The following is a 25540-nucleotide window of genomic DNA, read 5'->3' on the forward strand; positions in this document are numbered from 1 at the left end:
ACTTTATCGCATAAATTTTTTGTCTTTAGCTTTTCAGCATTTTTGACTCTGGATTATTAAATTGTGAGGTATTATTGTACTAATAGGTGCTCTTGTTTTAAGTCGATAAGATACACCGTTTTCTAGAAAAATTGATTTGAAAATTTTTAGTTTTTTAAATTAAAAAAAAAGCTATTTAGAAAAACGAAAACTTGTACGTTCAATTATATTCCAGAGATGAATTGATTTCATTTATTGCGAATTTCTAGCATCGGTCATATGCGTCGGTTTTGGGTAGGTCAACGGTTATTTTATCGCATAACTTTTTTGTCTTTAATTTTTAAGCATTTTTGACACTATATTATTAAATTATGAGGTATTCTAGTAGTAAAAGATTCCTCTTACTTTAAGTTGGTAAAATACACCGTTTTGTTTCAAAATTTTTTTCATATTCAAGAGACGAAAAATTTTCAAATCGATTTTTCTTGAAAACGGTGTGTCCTATCGACTTAAATGAAGAGTAACTTTTAGTACTAGCATACCTCACAATTTAATAATCCAAAGTGAAAGATGCTTAAAATGTAAAGATAAAAAATTATGCGATAAAATAACCGTTACCCTACCCAAAACGGACGCCTATGACCGGTACTATAAATTCGCAATGGATGGAATCGATTTATATCTGGAAGATAAATATGCGTACAAATTTTTGTTTTTCTAACTAGAAGCGTTCTGGAGGTATTTAAGAAAAACTAGTTACAAGACGCCATTTTCAAAGAGCTCTAGCTCCCTTAGGAAGTATTTTCGTACTGGGTGAATTTGGTTAAATTGTCTTAAAATTACCTGAGGAATATCCTGTCTTCGTTTGTCGGTAGAGTTTCTGGACACCCTGTATATTCAAACAACTAAATATATATTGATGTAAAATTAAAAAATCGCGAGATGGCTTGGGGTTAATTTTTTTATTTAATTGGCGATTAACATGTTAAGTTCGATTTGCATTATACAATGCGTCCATAAAGTTACGCATAAATTCGTTATTTCCTAAACCGGCGACTTTATGGAAAAGTCCCGAAACAGCTCGATTTTTATTTTTAGATTACGGTTTTTTGGCATATATATCATACTAGTGACGTCATCCATCTGGGCGTGATGACGTAATTGATGATTTTTTAAATGAGAATAGGGGTCATGTGATAACACATTTAAAAGGGCATATAATTCTCTATTCAGTAATATAAACATTGTCATAATTATTTATACAGGCTGACCAAAAATTTTTTTTAAATTAAATTAATTAGCACAAAAAGATGAATATATGTAATTTATTAATTTCTAAATACATTTTACTGCTCTCAGAAAATAGAAAAAAATTATTTGACAAATAAACTTATAATAATATATTGATTTCGCTTTAACGAAGTGTTCAAACTGCCAAGAGACAGGTGGGTTGCAGCTTTAACATTGAATTTAAGCGAAAAACAATATTTATTTGTCAAATAAACATTTTTTTCTTGTTTTCTGACAACAGTAAAACGTATTTTAAATTAAATAAATTACATACATTCTTCTTTTGTCTCAATTATTTCAATTAAAATTTTTGTTTTTTTGAACACGCTGTATAAATAATTATGTTAAGGTTTATATTACACAATAGATAATTGAATACCCTTTCAAATGAGCTATCACTTGACCCCTATTCTTATTTAAAAAAATCATCGATTACGTCATCACGCCCAGATGGATGACGTCACTAGTATGATATATATGCCAAAAAATCGTAATTTAAAAATAAAAATTGATCTGTTTCGGTATTTTTCCATAAAGTTGCCGGTTTACGAAATAATGAATTTATGCGTTACTTTATGGACGCACTGTATATATTTTATGTACCTTTTAGGTTTGATTTACATTATGTTTTTTTATGTATGTATTTTTTAATAAATGGACTTGTAATTCATCTTATTGTGTGCAAAATGTATAACGGTTTAACCGTCATTAAAGGTTGTAAGAACTTCAGATGTAATTATTTACCTACAACGATGACAAAAAAGTAACAGAAAAGGGCGAAGTGAACTACAAGACTATCTTAGAGATTTCACGGAATAAGAACTCAAGGCGACTTTAAATAATTCTAAAAAAGAACATTAATAAAATCTACAAAAGGTACACAGTTACCTTGTCAGTTACATTAGGGTTAATTTTTTTTTAAATTATCCAAATGGATTTATAAAATTCATCAACGTTTTCGGTCCTATTGAAAGATTACATATTTATTATTGATATATACATAAATCACTTCCTGGCTAATTGGCTCTGCCAATGCCATTTTTCAGAAAAATAATCACTTCAGGGATTTCCCTTTAAAGGACATCGCACACATCTTATGGAAAATATAATGTCACTCAAATTCAATAAAACTTATACGAATAGATTCGTTTTAAAGTAACGGTCAAATCTTATCATTGCGCCAACTCTTAATTACGTATAATTACGGCGCAAATTGCAATTAAAGTTTATCGAAATCACATTTTTTGAGTCAGTAAAAGTGTCAGTTACCATCGCTATTGCTCTGGGTGCTATTCAAAAGAGCTTAAAACCCCCGCTGGGCCTAAGCGGATTAGTGAAACTAATCCGCTGATTTATGAAGTACCGACAATTTGGGTGTTTTAAAATATTTTTTCTCTCTCTAACTTATGCACGTACCTATTTGATTTCAGACTTATTTATATCAATTTCTGCTCTTATTATTGAAAATATAGAGTTGGCGCAATGATAAGATTTGACCGTTAATTTAAAACGAATCTATTCGTAGAAATTTTATTGAATTTGAGTGACATTATATTTTCCATAAGATGTGTGCGATGTCCTTTTACAAGTTTAAAAAAGTTATGCCTTTATTTTTGTGCATTTCAGAACATAACCAAGCGACTACAAAACTTTGTAAAATATGCTGAAACAGGAGATATTTCCTATTTAAAGAAAGAAATGGAAAGATTAAAATTAGAAGGTAAGTCATCAAAAATTTATTTTTATACTGTGTTGAACTATTTCTATTCTTTGCTCTCCTTAAAGATCCCTCCCCTATCGGAGGTTGGATATCATAATGGCTATGGTCACTTTGTTGGCTGCTGCTCTGAATAGTTGTAATGAACTACAGTTAAACCATTCTCTAAGGTTCCTCAGCCAGGAGAGCGTCTTCTTCCTATGCTTCTTCTTCCCTGGATCCTTCCTTGCATAATAATTCTCAGCAACTCATATTTTGCTCCTCTGGTAATGTGACCTAAATATTCCAGTTTTCTAGTTTTTATACTTTTCATAATTTCTAACTCCTTATTTAAACGTCGTAGCACTTCAACATTGGTAATCCTTTGAACTCACTGAATTTTCAATATTCTTCTGTAACACCACATTTCGAACGCTTCTATTCTTCTTACGTGTTGTCTCTTCAATGTCCAAGCTTCCATTCCGTATAGCAATATAGAAAATATGTAGCATCTTAGAGCCCTCAATCTGAGAGGCAGCTGAAGGTCTTTGTTTGTAAGCAGTGTCTTCATTTTTATAAATGCTTGCCTTGCAGTTTCAATTCGGACTTTAATTTCTTTGCTTTGGTCATTTTTGTCATCAACCCAGGTTCCCAGATATTTGTATGTCTTAACTTTTTTTATTTGGGTTTGCTCTATCATTAACCTTTCATTTCCGTGTTCTGTTTTTGAGACAATCATAAATTTCTATTCTTTGTGTTGTATATTAATAAAGTCGATTCGCTAATCTGAGACACAATTGTCTAGTGACGTTGGTAATTTTTTTGGGGAAGTTAGGTTGCTAGACGTGGCTGGAAATTACTACGCAACCAAACATACCTTCTCATAGCCAACATTATTAATAGTAAACAGACATAAATAACATAAACCTTACGTCAATCAATAATTATTTATTTACACCATTATGTACCTATTGATAAAAAACGAGAAAATTGTTTATTGTACAAAATAAAAATATTTTGTAGAAATAAATTCAACACAATTTTATGAGTTTAGTATGCACTCCCAATATTTCCAATAATTCTTCTTTTTTTAATGAAAGATAAGTTGATTTGAGCAGTTAATAGTGTGAGGTAGGAAGTTTTGTGTTGTATGTTTCCTATTCCGAATGTGTAAAAATGAATCTCGGCTGAGCGAGTTCCATGATACAATAACTGAAGATATGACATGGAGTCGGTGGGCGGGGCCTACGTAGCTACGTCACTCTGTGAGTAGAACAGCATTAAATTCAGTGTGGTCGTATAGTAAACGGTGTTTATTTTTTTGTTTAAGGTGAATTTTACTTATAATTTGTTAAACTTTTATTAAAAATGAGGTGTGCCGTGTTTGGTTGTAATGTGGACAATCAATCACAAGGTTTTGATACGAATATCAAGTTTTTTAGTTTCTCAAAAGACAAAAAAGTGCGATGTGTGTGAAAACAATTATGTAAACGTAAACATGCAGACAATTTTAACGTTAACAACGCTCGTATCTGTTCAACACATTGTAACAGCGACGATTATGAACGCAATCTGAAACACGAGCTGCTTGGATATTCTCCTAAAAATTTTCAATGCCTTAAAAAAATTCCATCCCTATTCCATCCCAAAATTTAGCCAAAGCGGGAAAAGGCAAAGTGGATTCTGGTAGAGAGCAACTAACTATGTTTAATGGGAAATAAGCCACAATTTTACTAACAAATGATTTTATTAACGTTTCGACGTCAAAATCTGATGCTGTTGTCAAAATACAAAACATATTAATGAATTAAACAAAAATGTTGTTGCTTAGTAAAAAATTCTTCCAATAATTTATTTAATCTGACTCATTTATATCGGCAATTCAGACATATATTATACATTTTAAAGTAGAAGACTTTAAAATGATATTGCCAATTGTTCATTCGATTACATGAAATCAACCCCAACTCAAGAATATCCGTCACAAAAAAAATCATAGCATGTGATCTGTCTTTAAAAATACAACCACATGCAACGGTGACAGTAAAATTCTCTCGTTAGAGATTCCATAGTAAATCACGAGGGAAAACCAGGAAAAAACCTCGCGATACCATCCCGACATCGTCAGTATTAGGTCTTACTTTAGTTTACTCTCAAAACTAATACCAGATGCTAATATAATACTTACAATAATAATAGTAAGACCTAATACTTACGATGTCATGATAGTATTACGAGGTTTTTTTACCTGGTTTTCACTCGTGATTTATTATGGAATCTCTAATGCAAGAATTTTACTGTCACCGTTGCATGTGGTCATGTGGTTGTATTTTTAAAGACAGATCACATTCTTGAGTTGGGGTTGATTTCATGTAATCGAATGAACAATTGGCAATATCATTTTAAAGTCTTCTACTTTAAAATGTATAATATATTATGTCTGAATTGCCGATATAAATGAGTCAGATTAAATAAATTATTAGAAGAATTTTTACTAAGCAACAACATTTTTGTTTAATTCATTAATATTTTTTTGTATTTTAAGAACGGCATCCGATTTGGACGTCGAGACGTTAATAAAATCATTTTTTTGGTAACATTGTGGCTTATTTCCCATTAAAAATAGTTAATTACAAAAATGCCAGAAGAAAATAGCTTCAGAACAACAGTAGAGAGCAACGCTGTGTATTATACAGTATAATATACAGGGTGTTTCATTAATAATTGTCCATATAGTAACTGGAAAAACTTTAGCACAAAATACGAAGATTTAACCTAAAACGCTTTAATAAAATGTGGTTCCTTACTGAGTTACAGGGTGTTTTATCTAAAAATTTAAAAGACAATTTTGCTCAGCATTTTAGAACTATTCGACATATCCTTTTCATATTTGGCAGAAAGTGTGACTACTAGACACCCTAGTAATTTATGATAAACAAACGTTTCTAGCTACTACCAGTGGCGTACGACAGGGGATGGTGAATGGTTGACCCTTCTCAAATTCTACGCTACTGGAGGAATTACTATTTAATGCCATTTTTAGATTCTCCAAGACTTTCTACGTAAATAATATACTCTTCATTGGTAATGATAAAGTTATTAGTTTTCGAGATATTTGAAGTTAAATATGAAACGGCACAGTTATTTTCATTTATTTATGATGTGATTCATATGATTAAAATTTAAAAATTATTTGTACCCAGCATTTTAAAACTATTTGGCGTATCCTTATCATACTTGGCAGAAAGTGTAAGTACTGTAAACCCTACTAAACTCAGATAAATAAACGTTTCTAGCTACTACCAGAGGCGTACGACAGGGGATAATGGCTGATTGACCCTTCCCAAATTCTACGCCACTGAAGAAATTGCTATTTTAGTGTAATTTTTTGATTTTGCAATAGTTTTTATGTAAATAATATACTTTTCATTCATAACGATAAAATGATTACTTTTCGAGATATTTGAAATTAAAACTGAAGCGATGCAATACATTAATCAAAATAACCGTGTCGTTTCATTTTTAACTTCAAAGATCTCGAAAACTAATGACTTTATCGTTACGAATGAAGAGTATATTATTTTCATAGAAGGTATTGAAGAATCGAAAAATTGAACTAAATAGCAATTTCGCCAGTGGCGTAGAATTTTGAAAGGGTGAACCATTCACTTTCCCCCGTCGTACGCCTCTGGTAATAGCCAGAAACGTTTGTTTAACATAATTTAGTAGTTTGTACAGTACCTACACCTCCTGCCAAGTATGAAAAGGATAAGTCGAATATTTTTAAAATGCTGAGCAAAAATAGTTTTTAAATTTTTAGATAAAACACCCTGTAACTCAGTATAGAACCACATTTTATTTAAGTGTTTTAGGTTAAATCTTCGTATTTTGTGCTAAGGTTTCTCCAGTTACTATATGGACAATTATTAATGAAACACCCTGTATACCTAATGAGACGTATCTTGCCTAATAATAAAAAATCATGTTTGTAATTGATTTCTATTATTAGATTATGTTCTCAATAATTATATTTAATCATACTAAACAAAACATGATACATTTAACATGCATAAAAAGGTGAAACAAGCAGCTGGTCTTCAGAAATCCAACACAGCTAGCAAATTGCGAGACCAACAGGGGAATATCATCACAGACAGAAATCAAGAAATCTGCATATGGACAAAATACATACAGGAACTTTTTGATGATACTAGATCCGAACAACCTCCATCCTACATATGTGATGACCACTTACCAATCACATCAGGTGAAGTGGAAAGAGCAATATCACAACTAAAAGATGGCAAAGCTCCTGGACCTGACAATGCATATGCTGAACTCATAAAACTATTTGACACCGACGGTACTCAACGCCTAACCAAAATATTTAACGACATATATTTAAGCGGAGTAATACCAAAAGCATGGTTGAAGTCGACGTTTGTTGCTTTACCAAAGAAAACAAAGTCCGTATCCTGCAGTGATTTCCGAACCATCAGCTTAATAAGCCATATTTTAAAGCTATTTCTAAAAATTATACATCAGAGGATATATAGACTGTGCGAAGAAAAAATCAGCCGAACACAGTTTGGTTTTCGAAATGCAGTGGGTACAAGAGAGGCTCTATTTAGTATACAAGTGCTATTTCAACGATGTAGAGACGTGAATTGCGATATTTATGCATGTTTCATTGATTACCATAAAGCGTTCGATACAGTAAAGCACGACAAGCTGATGGAGATATTAACCAATATTGGAATAAACACCTGTGATTTAAGGATTATCAGCAATCTACTGGAATCAAACATCATCTATCCGGACAGAGGCAGGAGAATCCGACGATATCAAAATCAAACGTGGGGTCCGTCAGGGATGTATACTATCCCCACTGCTGTTTAACATCTACTCTGAGGAAATCTTTCAAGACGCATTGGATGATGTTGAAGCCGGAATTAGAATTAACGGAGAATGTATCAATAACATAAGATACGCAGACGACACTGTGGTATTCGCTGACAGTTCTGAAGCCCTACAGGAGTTAATGAGCAGAATCGCAGAAGTCAGTCAGAGATACGGACTTTCACTAAACACTAAGAAAACCAAATGTATGATGATCTCTAAGAATGAACAGCAATTTGGACGAATCAGTGTGAATGGTCAACAAATAGAAAGAGTAAAAACATACACCTACCTTGGTACGAACGTCAATGAAAATTGGGACCATTCTATAGAAATCAAATGTAGGATAGAGAAAGCAAGATCTGCATTTCAAAAAATGGCAAAGTTGTTCAAATGTCATGATTTGTCGATACCCATAAAAGTCAGATTACTACGATGTTATATATTTCCTATACTGTTGTACGGAGTTGAGTCGTGGACTCTCACAGACGCCACCTGCAAGAAAATTGAGGCTTTTGAGATGTGACTTTATCGTCGAATCCTGAAGATATCTTATACCGACCACATTACTAATGAGGGTGTTTTGCTGAGAATGAAAAAAGAAAAAGAGCATTTAATCAAAATAAAAACAGCCAAAATCGAATACCTCGGTCACATCATGAGGAACAGTGAGAGATATGGACTGCTGCAACTGGTCTTGCAGGGAAAAGTAGAGGGAAAGCGAGGACCAGGAAGGCGAAGGATTTCCTGGCTGAAAAATCTACGAACGTGGTTCAACACAACCACTACAAATCTTTTCAGAGCAGCAGTGTGCAAAGTGCAGATTGCCATGATGGTCGCCAACATCCGAAACGGATAGGCACTACAAGAAGAAGAAGAAAACAAAACAGCACTTCTAGAAAATTTCACAACTGATATTAAAAGTTAAAATCCCCAAATCATATGGCAATGCATTCGAAATGTAAAGGATCTACTCACAACGTGACGTCATGCGCGACCTGAACGAAATTAGGAACGCTGCGTGTCGTATCTTGGGTTATTGTATCATGAGCGAGTTCAGTATAAATAAGTCTCACTACTACAACATGGATTTGAAATTAGAATTTTGCAAAAAATTTAACTAGTGCCCCCGTCCACATACCAATTTGTACTGTAAGTAATTATACAATTTTCTATAGGTAAAGAGCCAATCAAAGAGTCTAAAGAAAATGTGGAGCCAAATACTCTATCCACATCTGTGTTGCCCAAAAGAACTACAAGACAAAAAACCGCTACACCAGCTGATGCAACGTTTACAAGCATACCACAAATTAGGATAAAACAAGAAAAGTTTTCGATGATTTCTGTAGATCCCAAACTTCCTAGCTCAGAAACAAGTAAGTTTTAGTGTATAGGGCATGTGGGCCAATGTGGCATTTGATGTTTTTGCTATTATTTTGTTTTCTGCTAAAAGCCCAGTAAATGAACGGGAAATACGGCGACACCGTGTAATTTTAAGGGTCAAGTCCGAACTGCATGAAAATTTGGATTTAGGTTCTACTTACCCTCCACTTCAAAGTTGAAATTGTGCCGTTGGTTGCTTTTACTTAGCGGATGACAGTCACCGGGGGTGAAAAAACGCGCATTTGAAATAAGTTCGGAAATGGATAAATTGACTAATTCTAAACAACTTTCGTTATGTAGAGTTTTTTAAGTAAGTCAATACTTTTTGAGTTATTTGCGATTGAAAATGTTTATTTTTCGACAAAAAACTACTTTTCAGGCGGTTTTTCGCAAATAACTCAAAAGCTAAGTATTTTATTGAGAAAAGTATTCCTAGCAAAAATGTAGCATAGAAACATACGAAAAAAGTTGTGTATTCGAGAAGTCCATAGACCCAGCACATCCAAAGTTGTAGCTCATGAAAAATACGTCTTTATTCATCAAATTTTAAATCGTATATTTCAACGTGACATAACCAAAAAATGAAGCGCATTTTAAAACTTTTTTAAAGTGTTTAAAAAAGCAATATTTTTTTTTATATAAAAGTTAATAGCATTAAAACTAAGCGAGTTATGCTCAAAATAAAGTTCAGAGTAAAAAATCGGGAAAATCTCCCTCTGCTTAGCAAGTGCTTATTTTTGAAAGGGTTATAGTTTAAAGTGTTTGAATGAGTCACTAATCACGAGTGTATCCAAACTTTGAACAACCCTATCTTAACCAATTTTTGTCTTACAGAAAAACGAAATGAAACTATAATATTTATAAAAGCAAATCCTACATTTTTTACTATTTGGATTTTTTGTATCACTAATACTTTTTAATTTATTTTGAAAAAGGGGCACTTTTTCAACATTTTTAGAAAAAAAAATTTTTATTATAAAACCAAATTTCTTTAGATCATATAAACAGTACACATACAAATAAAGTAAAAGGTAAAGCGGTAACGATTCATTTTATTTAGGTTGCTAAATAGGGGAGATTTTCACGATTTTTTTAACCAAAGAATAGGCCAGTTTTATTTTGAGCGTTACTCGTTTAGTTTTATTGCTAGAAATTTTTATAAAAATCAAAATAAAACTTTAAAAAATTTTAATAAGTTTTTCCCGAAAATTGCTTAATTTTTTGGTTATTTCACGTTGAAATATTCGCTTTGGAATTTGACGAATAAGAACGTATATTTCAAGAGCTGCAACTTTGCTTTTGCTGGGTTTATAGACTTCATTAATACACAATTTTTTTTTTTCATTTTTTTATATGCTACATTTTTGCTAGGAATATTTTTTTGATACAATATTTACTGTTTGAGTTATTTGCGATCAACCGCCAGAAAACGTTTTTTTGTCGAAAAATCACAACATTTTTAATCGAAAATAACTTGAATAGTATTGACTTACGAAAAAAACTCTATAGAACGAAAGTTGCTTAAAATTATTCAATTTATCCATTTCTGGAGTTTCTTTAAACGCGCGTTTTTCACCCTCAAAAGGGGGTGAATGTCACCCCCAAGTAAAAACAACCAACGTCACAGATTCAACTTTGAAGTGGATGGTAAGTAGAACCTAAATCCATATTTTCTTGCAATTCGGAGCTGACCCTGAAAATTACACTTCAAAACGGTCATTTACTGGATAGTGTTTAAATCCTAGATTTGGACTTTGACAGTTCCTGAATCTAGTGAGTAGTAGAGCAGTGGCAGATGACAAATGCTATGTGATCTATTTGGTTGACTGTGTTTGTGTCAGGTGACTCCCATGTACCTTTTAGCACACTCTTGTGTTCAAAAATGTATTCGCTACCATCATTAAGGAATGTGGCTAAGTTGATCAACCTGATTCCATTGATTTTTTTATTTAGATTGTCTAAAATGATTTGTATGTTGTTTTTGGGGCAATTATTGTAGATTCGTTTAACTTGATCATAGACACATTCTTTATCATCATCTGATTTTATTTCTATTGGTACATGTAAATTTGTAATGCTGTGATTGCCAAATCTTTCTCTGATTCTTATCCTGTATAATACACACTTTGGAGTCAATTATAAGGCTCCAATTATGTAAAAATTGTAACACCAAGCTGAATAGGTGAAGTCTTTATATGCACTTTAACACGTTAAGCGCCATGCCCGTCTCTAGGGACCGAAACCGACTCTACGGAAGTACCCCATACGCCATGGAGGTCCCTAGGATTGCTGCGTATTGACGAAACTGTTACTTGGTTTGGGGGCATTTTTTCAATATTTTGTCTAGCACTTAACGTGTTAAAAAGATTATTTTACAGGCTTATACTAATCACCAACTGAATCTCAGATAGGCGTTTATGTTTGTAGATGATACTAATCAACAACCTGAACAGGCTGGAGAAATGTTAGCACCTACAGCGCTGCCACCTAAGAAAAAGAAAATTAAGGAAGAACCCGTGGAACCTGTCAAAAGATCTACTCGTACCAAGACCAAGAAAATTCTTGAGTATTCAGAGGTAAACATTTTTGATACTATCTTTTTGCTATGGCTTGTTCTGATACTGGTTAAGTACATATTAGTATAGGATGTGAGCGGCCGTCGAGTAACGGCATATTCGCTGGCCTCATACGCCAGTGCACGTGGGTTCGAGCCCTGCCAAAGACAAACCATTTTCATTTCCAATAATGACACGAGCCGTCTCACCGTGCCTCGGAGAGCACGTTAAGCTGTCGGTCCCCTGGGCTAGTGTACATCGGCACTAGTTACTTGAAACAGGGTTAAAGATGTAAATGGCGCCGGAACTGTCCGAAAGGATCTCCCCGGCAAAAATGCCATACGATATTATTATTATTAGTATAGGATCATCGAGGTAGAGCAAACAAAGTGTGTAAAATATCGTAAGATTTTATGGATATTTTAAATTTATTTAAAAATATTTAAGAGGTTGAGGAGATATTTAAGAGAAACACATGGCAATTGATGAATTATATACTTTTTAACTAAGACCTTTTAACACTTTACGTGCGGCTGCGGATGGCATACATGTGAACCACATAGTGCCTCCACCAATGTGCAGACGGCTTGCATGTATGCCATTGGATATATGTATGCAGTGGCGGCTGGTCAGAGGAGGCAAGGGAGGCTTAGCCTCCCCATAAATTTTTTACACATGCTACACTGTTTTGTTTACTTTGCTATTTTGCTTCGCGTTAGAGATATCGGAAAAAGTTATTTGAACAAGTTGTTCCAAATAATGTTCTAACCCCAGATACCAAATTTCATCACAAAATTCGCACTTTTAGTTTTTCATTATTTGTAGTCAGGATCCTAAAACTGGAGCGGAGGCTGCTGGCCGGAAATTTTCACTTGCTAATGCTCCGCGCAGCCCAGCAACGTTTACGAAGACCCGGTCTCCTTAGAGCTGCATTATAGTTTAACGCACACGCTGCCCGGAGATTGGGCAAGGGCGGCTGATCGGCCAGCAGCCTCCTCTGCAATTTTAGGATCCTGACTACAAATAATGAAAAAACTAAAAGTGCGAATTTTGTGATGAAATTTGGTATGTGGAGTTGGACTAATATTTGGAACAACTTGTTCAAATAACTTTTTCCGATATCTGTAATGCAAAGCAAAATATCGGTAATTTAGCGTGTTTTTGGATTCGCAGTAGGCCGCTTTTAGAATTAAAACAATTCAGTTGAGTATCTTAAAAAATGCGAACCTTCAACCTGTATGGACTGCAAAAGTTCAAATCTGTATTTATTTTGATATACGACACAAACTTTGGTAATACACTTTTACAATTTGACTAACTATTTTTAAAATGATATGATATTATGAAATTATGAATTATGATATTATAAAATGTAAATAAGAAATGGTCAAAAAATGGGGCCTTAGATTAGATTTTTTTGGCGGATTTTTTTTGCTAATGCAAATTTGTGTAGATATTTTACAGTTAGGTATAGCCTCCCGTATTGTAAAAATCACGAGCCGCTGGATATATGAACTTCTAAGATGAAAATTAATTTCAGTTCAGAGTATGTCTTAACTCATTACATCCGCATGCAACGTGTTAAGGCACCAAAAGTAGTTCTATTTAACACGTTAAGCCCCGCGTGACACAGATGCTGTCTCACGGTGCTGTGATCTTGACGGACCGCGTGAGCTTACGGGTGTGTCTCACAGCTAAATTTTACATCAGACCGCGTGAGCAGGTGAAGAGACACGGTACAATCTTATGTATTAAACCATTGAACAACGCCGGTTTAGGGGAACACTTCAGTGTTTGCGGTTTCAAAATAGAATAATTTGATGTCAGGTTATGAATCATAAAAAAAGAGCCATATGTATGTAGGTACTTTACAAATATTTATTCTAAACAAAAATAAAGCTTAGGTTTGTTTTATAATCGTTGTAAAACCATCTGATAAATCATCTGCATATCACCTGAGCATCTGAGCAATCACTGCTCCCAAACGGGTTACTGATATCTTCATCTGACCTGACATTACTACATCATATAGTTTTTTTATCCGAGCTTGTTCAGCTTCAAAAGAAGACATACTTCGCTATTTATAATACTTCTCAAATTATGCGTTCAACAATTACCTGTAAAGTAATGCAATATTTGCAAGTAACCTTCAATGCTTTGATTTATTCAAATAAGAGCGGACAAGCCTTAAACAATCATCGACAACATCTGCACTCCAGACTGCGTGAGTCATCCGTGTCTCTCACTTTTATTGCTACATTTACTTCTCACTTTTATTGCTCACTTTTATTATCTAGTCCATAAAAATAAACTTGATAGAGTTCAACATACCTTTCTCAGATGTATTCTTTAAAAAAACATAGATATCATAGCTACAGGGATATTGAATTATTATTGAATATTACTTCATTAGAAACCCGTAGAAAAAGAAAAGATCTGACAATCTTATTCAACATTATTAATGGTAATTGGCGAGGAACCGCAAAGTGGGCGACGCCTGTTGGCAAATTTGAAAAGCATCAACTCGAGGAAAACATTGGGTGCGTTCGGACGACCACAGCGGCTGGACAGCTGAGCCAGCAGTAGCTGTCAGATGTTACCGCTGGAAGTCAGCCGCTGACAGATTTACTAAGCTTTCCCTATCACGGCTGGATACAACCACTCAGCCGATTTCTGCTGACAGTCATCCGCTATGGTCGTCCGAACGCACCCATTGACTTTGTCATTAATTCGTGTACATATTTGCGGTCAGTTTATGTTGTAATTAACAATGAATTCGACTTAAAAAAAACTATTGCAGTGTTCCTTAGTATTCATTCCTACTATACTCGTACGTTAGAGGTCGGCAACATTTTTAATGTAAAGAGTGAAATACTAAATTAAAATTCATGGCGGGCGCCAACTATTTTTTGACCTAACAAATATATTAATATATACGTATAAAAAAATATACGTTTTGAATTTCTTGTCTAAATTAACAATAGTTTAAGGGCGCATTAAAATTTATTGAAGGGCGCAGTGGCGCCCGCGGGCGCCGCCTTTCCGACCTCTGCTCTACGTAATGACGTAAACTAACTAATTCCAAATCACACATTTTATTAATTTAACGTTTGTATTAAACGTAGTTTTTTTTAATGTTTAAGCGACTGCAAAATTAAATAAATAAATAAAGTGCAGTATATCGCTGGTATCTATGATTAATTTGATTCCTAATATATGTTCAGTGAAAATAATAACTCTTTGATAAGTATTGGCGATTACAATTTTTTTTATATGCGTGTCCGCGAAGATTATAACTCCCAAAATATTTATAATGAAAATATTTAGTTCATAATAGATGCCGACGAAAACAATTATTTCCTTTTCTTTTTCTGTGTTTGCCGACGAAAACAATTATTTCTGAGAACTTTTTACTAATTATAATTTTCGTGGACCCACAAACAGAAATGATGTTTTTTGCCGATACTCATCAAAAAATAAATTTGTTCGCTAACATTTTATTAGGGATTATAATTTTCACAATCATATAGAAAATAATGTTTTTCGCGGCGTTCATTGAAAGTTCTATTCTTAACGGCATTTTTCGGAGTTTACTTTTCGTAGGCGGCGGCGATATATTCTGTACATGGAATGTACATTGTTATACAAAATATTCCGACCACCTCATAATTTCCAAAACACAATTTTTATAAAATAAATTCACCTCAATAAATTGTAGTGTACCTATTAACTAAATTAAAAACAAAATGAGAAATTGTAAGATAGATTAATAATTTTTAAAACGTTGTGTGATTATCGGGGGTCAGATTTTTTATGAAAAAAGGTAAAAACAAATCAGTAGTTAGCATCAAATTTTAATGAATGCATACAGATGAAACATAATTTTGAGTCGTCTTTAACCTATAAGATGACTTAGTGGTTACTTTGGCAAAACACTCGTGTAAATGATTTTAATTTAACGTTTTAGAACTGTGAGATCAAATGACAAAATGAATTGATTTCCTCGAGATATCGTCCATCTTTGAAATTTTGAGCCCCCTCTCTCGGAATTTAATTTTGCGAATAGTAGCTGTCCCGATCTTCTGTCAAAAATTAGTATTTTTGTTCCTACTCGGTCAACAAGAGAAACTCAAAACTTTTCATATAAGCTTCCATAGATATAACTATAAGTAGAGCGTCGATAATCCGAACTAATTGGTACAGGGGTAGTTCGGATTATTAAATTGTTCGGATTATCGAAAATATGTTCAAAATACATACAAAGCTCATAAACATAGTACATATATGTACATACCTTTTTGTTACAAGGAATCCAACACCTGCATAATAAACAAATATATTTGTTCTGAAGCTATTTTCTTGTGGCATTTTTTACAATTTTAACTATTTAGAATGGGAAATAAGCCACAATATTATTAAAAAATGATTTTTATTAACGTTTCGACGCCCAAATCGGGTGCCGTTGTCAAAATACAAAATACTATTAATATAAACAAAAATGTTGTTGCTTAGTAAAAAAATTCTTCTAATAATTTATTTAATTTGACTCATTTATATCGGCAATTCAGATACATATGATACATTTTAAAGTAGAAGACTTTAAAATGATATTGCCAATATTTATGAGTTGCGTTCCTGGGACGACTTTACTTAAAGATAGTTCATTCGATTACATGAAATCAACCCCAACTCAAGAATATCCGTCACAAAAAAAATCATAGCATGTGATCTGCCTTTAAAAAGACAACCACATGCAACGGTGACATTAAAATTCTCGCGTTAGAGATCTCATAGTAAATCACGAGGGAAAACCAGGAAAAACCTCGTGATACTATCCCGACATCGTAAGTATTTGGTCTTACATTTAATTTATTCTCAAAATTAATACCAAATTCTGACTTTACTATAATTTTGTTTAAATTATAAATAATATCAATAATACATGGGTATATAAGTAATACTAAAATATAAAATATGTACTAACTCGACTATTGACTTACTAATTGTAGTATTTTCTTTCTATTGACTTCCTCTTTCAGTATGGGTATCCACATCCTACTGCATTCCACCGAGGAATTTGCGACACAATTGGTTTCGTTTAGCATAATTAGAGCCGCTTCTTTGATTTTTCTCTTTTTACTATCTGTTTCTTTCAGGACTATACTTGATATGAGATAAAGGATACTGGATATGAGACTCAAGTGTATAGAAAACCAACACATACCAACAGATATCTCAATTACAAATCAAATCACAACATCAACGTTAAAAAGGGAATCATAAAATCCTTATATGATAGAGCCAAAATTACTTGTTCTAACGAAAATTCCTTTTTAGAAGAAAAACAATTCTTAACATCTGTTTTATTAAAAAATGATTATCCTTTATCGTTTATAAATAAGGAATTGTCAAGATTGGATCGAATGGAACAGAACAACATAGAACGGGATCCTACAACATTCACAAGAAATAATACGAGGAAAATATCAATACCATACATAAAAGGACTATCCGAGAAACTTAAAACAATAGGAAATAAATTCAACATTTCAACAACATTCAAAACAACCAATACATTGAGATCTATTCTATCTAAAACTAAACCTAACAATGAACAAGAAAGGACAAAGAATTGTATTTATAAAATACCTTGTGAATGCGAACAGTTTTATATAGGTGAAACATCAAGACCATTAAACGTTAGAATAAGTGAACATCAATCTTATATTAAAAATAGAGAATTTGATAGATCTCAAATATGTCAACATGCATGGGATAATGAACATAGAGTTCAGTGGAGAGATTCAAGTATAGTCCTGAAAGAAACAGATAGTAAAAAGAGAAAAATCAAAGAAGCGGCTCTAATTATGCTAAACGAAACCAATTGTGTCGCAAATTCCTCGGTGGAATGCAGTAGGATGTGGATACCCATACTGAAAGAGGAAGTCAATAGAAAGAAAATACTACAATTAGTAAGTCAATAGTCGAGTTAGTACATATTTTATATTTTAGTATTACTTATATACCCATGTATTATTGATATTATTTATAATTTAAACAAAATTATAGTAAAGTCAGAATTTGGTATTAATTTTGAGAATAAATTAAATGTAAGACCAAATACTTACGATGTCGGGATAGTATCACGAGGTTTTTCCTGGTTTTCCCTCGTGATTTACTATGAGATCTCTAACGCGAGAATTTTAATGTCACCGTTGCATGTGGTTGTCTTTTTAAAGGCAGATCACATGCTATGATTTTTTTTGTGACGGATATTCTTGAGTTGGGGTTGATTTCATGTAATCGAATGAACTATCTTTAAGTAAAGTCGTCCCAGGAACGCAACTCATAAATATTGGCAATATCATTTTAAAGTCTTCTACTTTAAAATGTATCATATGTATCTGAATTGCCGATATAAATGAGTCAAATTAAATAAATTATTAGAAGAATTTTTTTACTAAGCAACAACATTTTTGTTTATATTAATAGTATTTTGTATTTTGACAACGGCACCCGATTTGGGCGTCGAAACGTTAATAAAAATCATTTTTTAATAATATTGTGGCTTATTTCCCATTCTAAATAGTTAAAATTGTAAACAAATATATTGTATGTATTTCTGCATAAACAAAACAAAAAAGTCCGCAGTCATGTTCTGCCCATATTGTCATATTAAATCCAAAAATTCGGTCCGCGATCATATTTTTTAATTCTATAATTTTTTCGTTCGGATTAGCGAACGTTCGGATTACCAGGGTTTGGATTATCGACGCTCTACTGTACTTACATCTTACAACAATTTTTTACCACGAACACTTATACTTTCGAATTCTCTAAATGACTTGAATATATTGCAATTCCTTGTATAGATTTAAAAACCATTTGTTGAACATACAAATATAACTGCATGTTGATAATATAATTTCTATCACCAATTTTTTAGCTTAAACTTTGTTTTTTATATCGTAATGTTCTTTTCTTTTTTTTTCCTTTAACTTAGTAGCTTTGTTATCTAATACATATTATAATATTTGTTCTTTGTGTTGACACTGTTTTTGTCTTTGTCTTTGTAATATTTTTCTTTTGTAATACTTAAGGCTATGGGTACATAATTCGCAAATATTTTACGTGTATCCCTACTTTTTCTGTCTTTACACGGCAAATTACGTGTAGTAAAATTCACACTGGTATGGATATGTAAACATTACTAGAATGTCATTCTACTTGAAAATGTCATAATTAATTTAAAGAGATGGCTTTTGAATGTTCTTGGATAACTGTTATTTTTATAATTGCAAATTATTAATTCAGTTAATAAATGTGATAATTTTTTCACTAACTATGTTTTCAGTGATTGTAATAATTTATTTGTACAACAAAAACTAATAATCAATCGAGAAAAGAGGAAAAGTGTTAAAGTGATTTTTTAATAATATGTTGTTATTTTGGAACGCTTACAATTTTGAACATCTCCAACAACAAAATACTTGGATCACAGGATATATCTGATGTATTCTCTGCTTGGATCTTCCACAAATAATACACAATAAATAACTTTTTATTAAGTTCACGTCTTAAATCAATTATTTATCAAATACACTATATATCAATAATATTTAATCAATTTCTCAAAATATTCCCGATGCAATGTCAAATATTTAAAATTGTCACTGATTGTCAGTGTCTGACTGACAATATATGCTGACAATATTATATTCGGTTGAGTGCGTTGTAAGACAAAGACAGATTTGGAAAATATTACCACGGCATTGTGTTCATTTTTTTCAAATCCTGAAAAAACCAATAAATATTTTTGAAAAATTTAAACGCAGAATGAAAGACTAAATTATTACCGAGGGCCGAAAGTCCCTTAGAATAAATGAAAAGTTTATTTTGAATGAGATATTTGAAATTAAAAATCACACTAAATTTTCTCTTAGTTTTTTCACCCCTGTAACTTATTAAAATAAACATTATAGAAGTTCTCAGGGACTTTCGGCCCTCGCTAATAACGTAATCTTTCATTCTGCGTTTAAATTTTTCAAAAATACTTATTAGTTTTCTCAGGATTCGAAAAAAATGAATCCCCATTTGAACAGCATTGCAGCCGAAAATACGTACCGATCCTCTTAATCTTTTTTTGAATTGGGCTTGCCAGTAAATAAATAAATAAATGAAATACAATTGACTAAATTTGAATGGAAATTATATTGTGGGTTATTTAAAGGCTCATATTTGATAATTTAAGTAAAATTAATTTCTTTATACTTCTTTTTCTCAGTATTCTGTCTTTATATTTTAAGATCTGCAATGGTAAACCTTCAGATGTAATGATTCAAAATACAACAGTTACAATGATTGACATAACAGAAGACAAGGAATCTGACAACGAAAAGAGACAAACTAAAAAAGAGACTGCTTCTTTAACTGTGGAAGCTACCACTGAAACAAGAAGTACGAGGACGAAAACAAGACAGAAGAAACAAGCACAAGAAGAAAAGAAACCCGAGGAACTTGCAGTTGAAGCTCCTCAACCTAAGACAAGAAAGAATAAGAGGAACAACGGCGAAGCAGAGAAGAAGGTTAGTGATTTTTATATGTTTAGTTTTATTTTTCAGAATTAAAATAAGTAAATTCAAATTATATTTTGAACAAAATTTGTGTTATTTACATATTTTGTTTTTAATTTATTTACAGTACACGCATCACCCTTTATTCAATAAACCTTTTTTGTTCCCCTTGTTTCGGACATACACTCGTTAATCTAGCACTTTTAATTTCAGCTATGATATTGTATGTCATACTTTCTTGACATCTTCGGATATCTTATTTTGATGTCTAGGTTATCACTACTTCAGACATTTTGTGATTAATTCCTTCCTTTTTGTGTGGCCATTCTATTAATGTGGTTATATTCAGTTGTTATGTTTATATTATATACAGAGTTAGTTTTATGTATGGAAACACTCAATTATCTCGAAAACGGCCGATTTTTATAGATTTTGGTAGGTAGGGGTTTTCTAATGCGTTCGATATTATAGTGGTAATTACATTGTTGTCAGATCTTCTGTTTTTCTGCAAATCTAATGAAATTTCTTATTTCAAATGGAACACCCTATATATTTTTTGCGTTTTGAAGTCCTTAAGAAATTCTGATTATTTTTCATGTTATATTCCCTATACCCAAATGCCATAATTTCGGAGTTATTGCTACATTTATTTTAAATTTTTTTTTTTAATTTAAACCAATTATAAAAATCAAAAGTTAATCGTTTTCGAGTAATCAACAATTTAAAACTGAAAAAAATCTAATAATGACGATTTTTAAGGTTCTAAAACAAAAGTAAAAAATATAATTTTTAAAATTATAAAGTACCTAAATTCAAGCCCAACTCTTCTTCTGATAGCTTGCCATAAGATTTTTTGTCTCTTTTTATTCTAAAACATTGATTTTTAATTTTTAATGAAGTGCATATGAGAGGACGGGCGATCAGGCTGCATTAACATTTAAAATTACAATGTTTTAAAATGAAACAATCTTAAATTACTTATCGGTATCTGATAAAATAAGGCTTGATGTTGAATTTGGTACTTCGCAGTTTCAAAAATAAGATTGTTTATTTGTGCTCTTGAACCTTGAATATCGTCGTTATTCGATTTTTTTCAGTTTTAAATTGTTTATAACTCGGAAACGATTAATTTTAGAGAAAAATTATAAAAGATCTTTTTTGTTCCCCGTGATCCAAACAACCTAAAATAGTGTTTACCCGGATCAAAAAATTGATATTTATAATTCGTTTAATTTTTTTTTTAAATAAATGTAGCAATAACTCAGAAATTATGGTATTTAGGTATAGGGAATATAACATGAAAAATTATCAGGATTTCTTGGTGACTTCAAAACACAAAAAATTTACAGGGTGTTCCATTTGAAATAAGAAAGTTCATTAGATTCACAGAAAAACGGAAAATATGACAACAATGTAATTAGCACTATATTATCGGCCGCATTTAAAAACCCATACCTACCAAAATCTATAAAAATCGTGTAAGCCGTTTTTGAGATAATTGAGTGTTTCCATACATAAAACTCACTCTGTATGTTACCGTAAAAACCCGATTTCAGTTAAAACCCGAATTTACTAGGAAAAACTAGATTTAACTATGGGTTTTAGACAATTCTAGTTTTAACTAGTGAAAACTGGAACTATCAAATATTTTCAGTTAATTCTAGTTGAGACTAAACATATTTCAGTCAAAACTAGTTTTTACTAAACTTTTCAGTAATTTCCAAATTCAACTAAAACTAGGTAAATAATTTGCTACCCCGGTTACAAATAATTTCTCTAAGACGTAAAATACTGGACAAGATCTTAAACGTAAAAAATATAAGTCCTTTTCGCTGGTACCTATGATTAATGTGATTCCTAATACATTTCCAGTGAAAATAATAACTTTTTGATAAGTGTTTTTATATGCGTGTCCGCGAAGATTATAACTTCCAAAATATTTATAACGAAAAGATTTAGTTCATAATAGATGCCGATGAAAACAATTATTCCCCTTTCTGTTTCTGTTTCTGCCGACGAAAATAACTATTTCTGAGAACTTTTTAGTGTAGTCGGTTCTCTAAACTCAGACACAACTGGCTAGTGATTTTAGCAAGTAATTTGGCCAATTTGGCAAAATTGCCAAAAAAATAATTACTAAATAGTTAATAACTAAATAGTTAGTAATTTTGCCAATTTTGACAAAATTGGCAAAGAACAAAAAAATTACCTATTAAAATCATTAGCCAGTTGTGCCTGAGTTTAGCGAACCGACTATAATTATAATTTTCGTGGACCCACAAACAGAAATTATGTTTTTTGCTGATACTCCTCAAAAAATAAATTTTTTCCTAACAAAAAACACTTTATTAGCGATTTTAATTTTCAAAATCATATAATCGAAAATAATATTTTTCGCGGCGTTCATTGAAAGTTCTATTCTTAACGGCATTTTTCGGAGTTATACTTTTCGTAGGCGGCGGCGTTTTGACCACGTTGTTGCGTTGTATTATCTTGCATCCAAGCTGCTAACATTTTCTCGATGTCTCGGCTAGCTCGCTCGACTTAATCTTGACTCTGGTTGTGCCTTGGTAATTGATGAGCAACTTGTTTCGCTCTCTTACTTTGTAATGGTCTCAACAAAACAAATTTTGTTAAATGGTCTTGATTAACCATAATAAACTTGTAGCCGTGATTCTCTTGTGATTTCATATCAATCAAATCTACCTAACAGCGACTATTCAATCCTGAATGCAATATAGATTTCGATACAAGACACCTCTTCGCTTTTTACTTCTTCCGTTGGCAGGTTTCACACATTGATATAAAATTATTGAACATATAAATTGGTATATTTGCGTATTTCTTGGTGTTTTCAGTCTTCAACCTATTCCAACCTCCATGACCAATAGCAACGTGGGCTGCTTTAACCCGGGAGCAGTCGCGCCATTAGAAAAAATCTGACAATTTATCCTTTTCCGTGACAACTTGATGAAAAATTTTGCAACATAACTTTCCACTCGTAAGTGCCTCGAGGACGATTGTGGTAACGCGTGGGATTTTTTTTTATTTTTTTATTTTTTTGTGGAATTTATGGCTTTGGTGAGAACCAATTAGCTTTGAAATGTTAGAAATAGATATTTTTAACATAACAATTAAATAAAAACATTATAAAATCAAAATTTGTTTTAAATTCGTATTGTGAGATTTTTTCCCTACGCGCGACTACTTACTTAACAGAAGTGATGGCGGCTGCTCCCAGGTTAATTATGTCAAAAATGTTTTCAGTAGGTACCTACATATTATTTGATGGGCTCAATTCTAGAAGCCAACTTTTTTAATTCGCCAATTTCAACAATTCTAAATCGTTGTAGTATTTTCTTGGCAGACAGTTTCACAGACATGCTTTTGGTCACAACATTGTAGTGACTTTCTTTCTTCTCGCTCTGTTCCTTTTGTAAAATCTTTTCCAAAAAACGTTGCTTCCATGGTTCCATGTTCTTATACCTCTGCTCTCAACCTGATCTTCGACATTATCACTCATGGTGAATAATATATATAGTAGTGTAATACAACCAACAAAAGCGATGCAGAAAAATCAACATGGTGAATAATATATATAGTAGTGTAATACAACCAACAAAAGCGATGCAGAAAAATCAACAGTTGCACATTATACACTCACCGGCAGAAAAAACCGCCACCCCAAAAAATGGGTCATTTTTAATGTCTTGTATTTCCTAAACCTGATGTCCGATTTAAGTAATTTTTTGAATATGTTATAGCTTTATTCTTTAACAATATCGGTGTAATAATATCGTTGCTAGACAGGTACATTGTCATTGTATACAGGGTGTACGAATCAAACTGTGTTTTTTCTCAAACTTTGGAACACCCTGTGGAATATTCTAGCTTTTATAAAATACTGAAATTAAATCCCAACTATAGCTTCAGGTTTTCTTAACATTCTGTTTTTTTATTCATTCGCTTATGTTGGATAATAAAAAAGTTAGGCACTTTAACAACTACCCCTGTTTTTCGTCAATATAGGGTGTTTTTAAATACGTACGGCAAACTTTAAGGGGTAATTCTGCATGATAAAATAATGACAGTTTGCTTTATAAATGTATGCCCGCAAATGCTTTGTTTCCGACATAGGGGGTGTTGAAATTGTTCTTACAAACTGACGATTTATTTATTGCTCTAAAACGGTTTGTGATATGCAAATGAAATTTGGTAGATTTTAAGAGGTAGTTCTTGCGCATTTTTTGGCATACAATTAAGAATTTTATATTCACCATTGACGTACATACGGGATATATCTGAAATATTTATACCCGTATGCACGCCAATGGTGAACTACCTCTTCTACAGATTCTGAAATCTACCAAATTTCATTTGCATATCACAAACCGTTTTAGAGCAATAAATAAATCGTCAGTTTGTAAGAACAATTTCAACACCCCCTATCTCGGAAACGAAGCATTTACGGGCATATGTTTATAAAGCAAACTGTCATTATTTTATTATGCAGAATTACCCCTTAAAGTTTACCGTACTTATTTAAAAACACCCTATATTGACGAAAAACAGGGGTAGTTGTTAAAGTGCCTAACTTTTTTATTATCCAACATAAGCGAATAAAACAAATAACATAATGTTAAGAAAACCTGAGGCTATAGTTGGGTTTTACTTTCAGTATTTTATAAAAGCTAGATCATTCCACAGGGTGTTCCAAAGTTTGAGAAAAAAACACAGTTTGATTCGTACACCCTGTATACAATGATAATGTACCTGTCTAGCAACAATATTATTACAGCGATATTGTTAAAGAATAAGGCTATAACACATTAAAAAAATTACTTAAATCGGACATCAGGTTTAGGAAATACAAGACATTAAAAATGACCCATTTTTTGGGGTGGCGGTTTTTTGTGCCGGTGAGTGTAGTTTGTTACCGCCTTCGTCACTAACCCTACCAAGAACAAGATAAATCGATTTGTCTCTTCTCGCTGTATTCACTGGTATTCACTAGTAATTACCCTAAAAACTAGTTTGAACCAGTATAAACTACTCTAAATGAAATTTGTTCGGGATTTCTAGTTTTAACTGAATTTAGCAGTCAAATCTAGTTTTGACTAGTTAAAACTACAATTGTCTAAAGTGCATAGTTAAAACTAGTTTTT

At 32.3% G+C, this 25540-nt stretch overlaps 1 protein-coding gene across 2 annotated transcripts in view; it reads left to right on the plus strand.

Moving 5' to 3' along the window:
• Positions 1-25540, plus strand: part of LOC114332263 (histone-lysine N-methyltransferase, H3 lysine-79 specific) — a 76351-nt gene that overhangs the window by 12431 nt on the left and 38380 nt on the right. For both annotated transcript variants that reach the window (XM_028282027.2, XM_028282026.2), the window contains exons 2-5: positions 2896-2989; positions 9043-9240; positions 11675-11823; positions 20109-20387. In XM_028282027.2, the coding sequence (XP_028137828.1) occupies positions 2896-2989; positions 9043-9240; positions 11675-11823; positions 20109-20387 (720 nt within the window). The remainder of the gene's footprint in view (positions 1-2895; positions 2990-9042; positions 9241-11674; positions 11824-20108; positions 20388-25540) is intronic.

Source organism: Diabrotica virgifera, chromosome 4 (genome assembly GCF_917563875.1).
Source record: "Diabrotica virgifera virgifera chromosome 4, PGI_DIABVI_V3a".
Taxonomy (NCBI): domain Eukaryota; kingdom Metazoa; phylum Arthropoda; class Insecta; order Coleoptera; family Chrysomelidae; genus Diabrotica; species Diabrotica virgifera.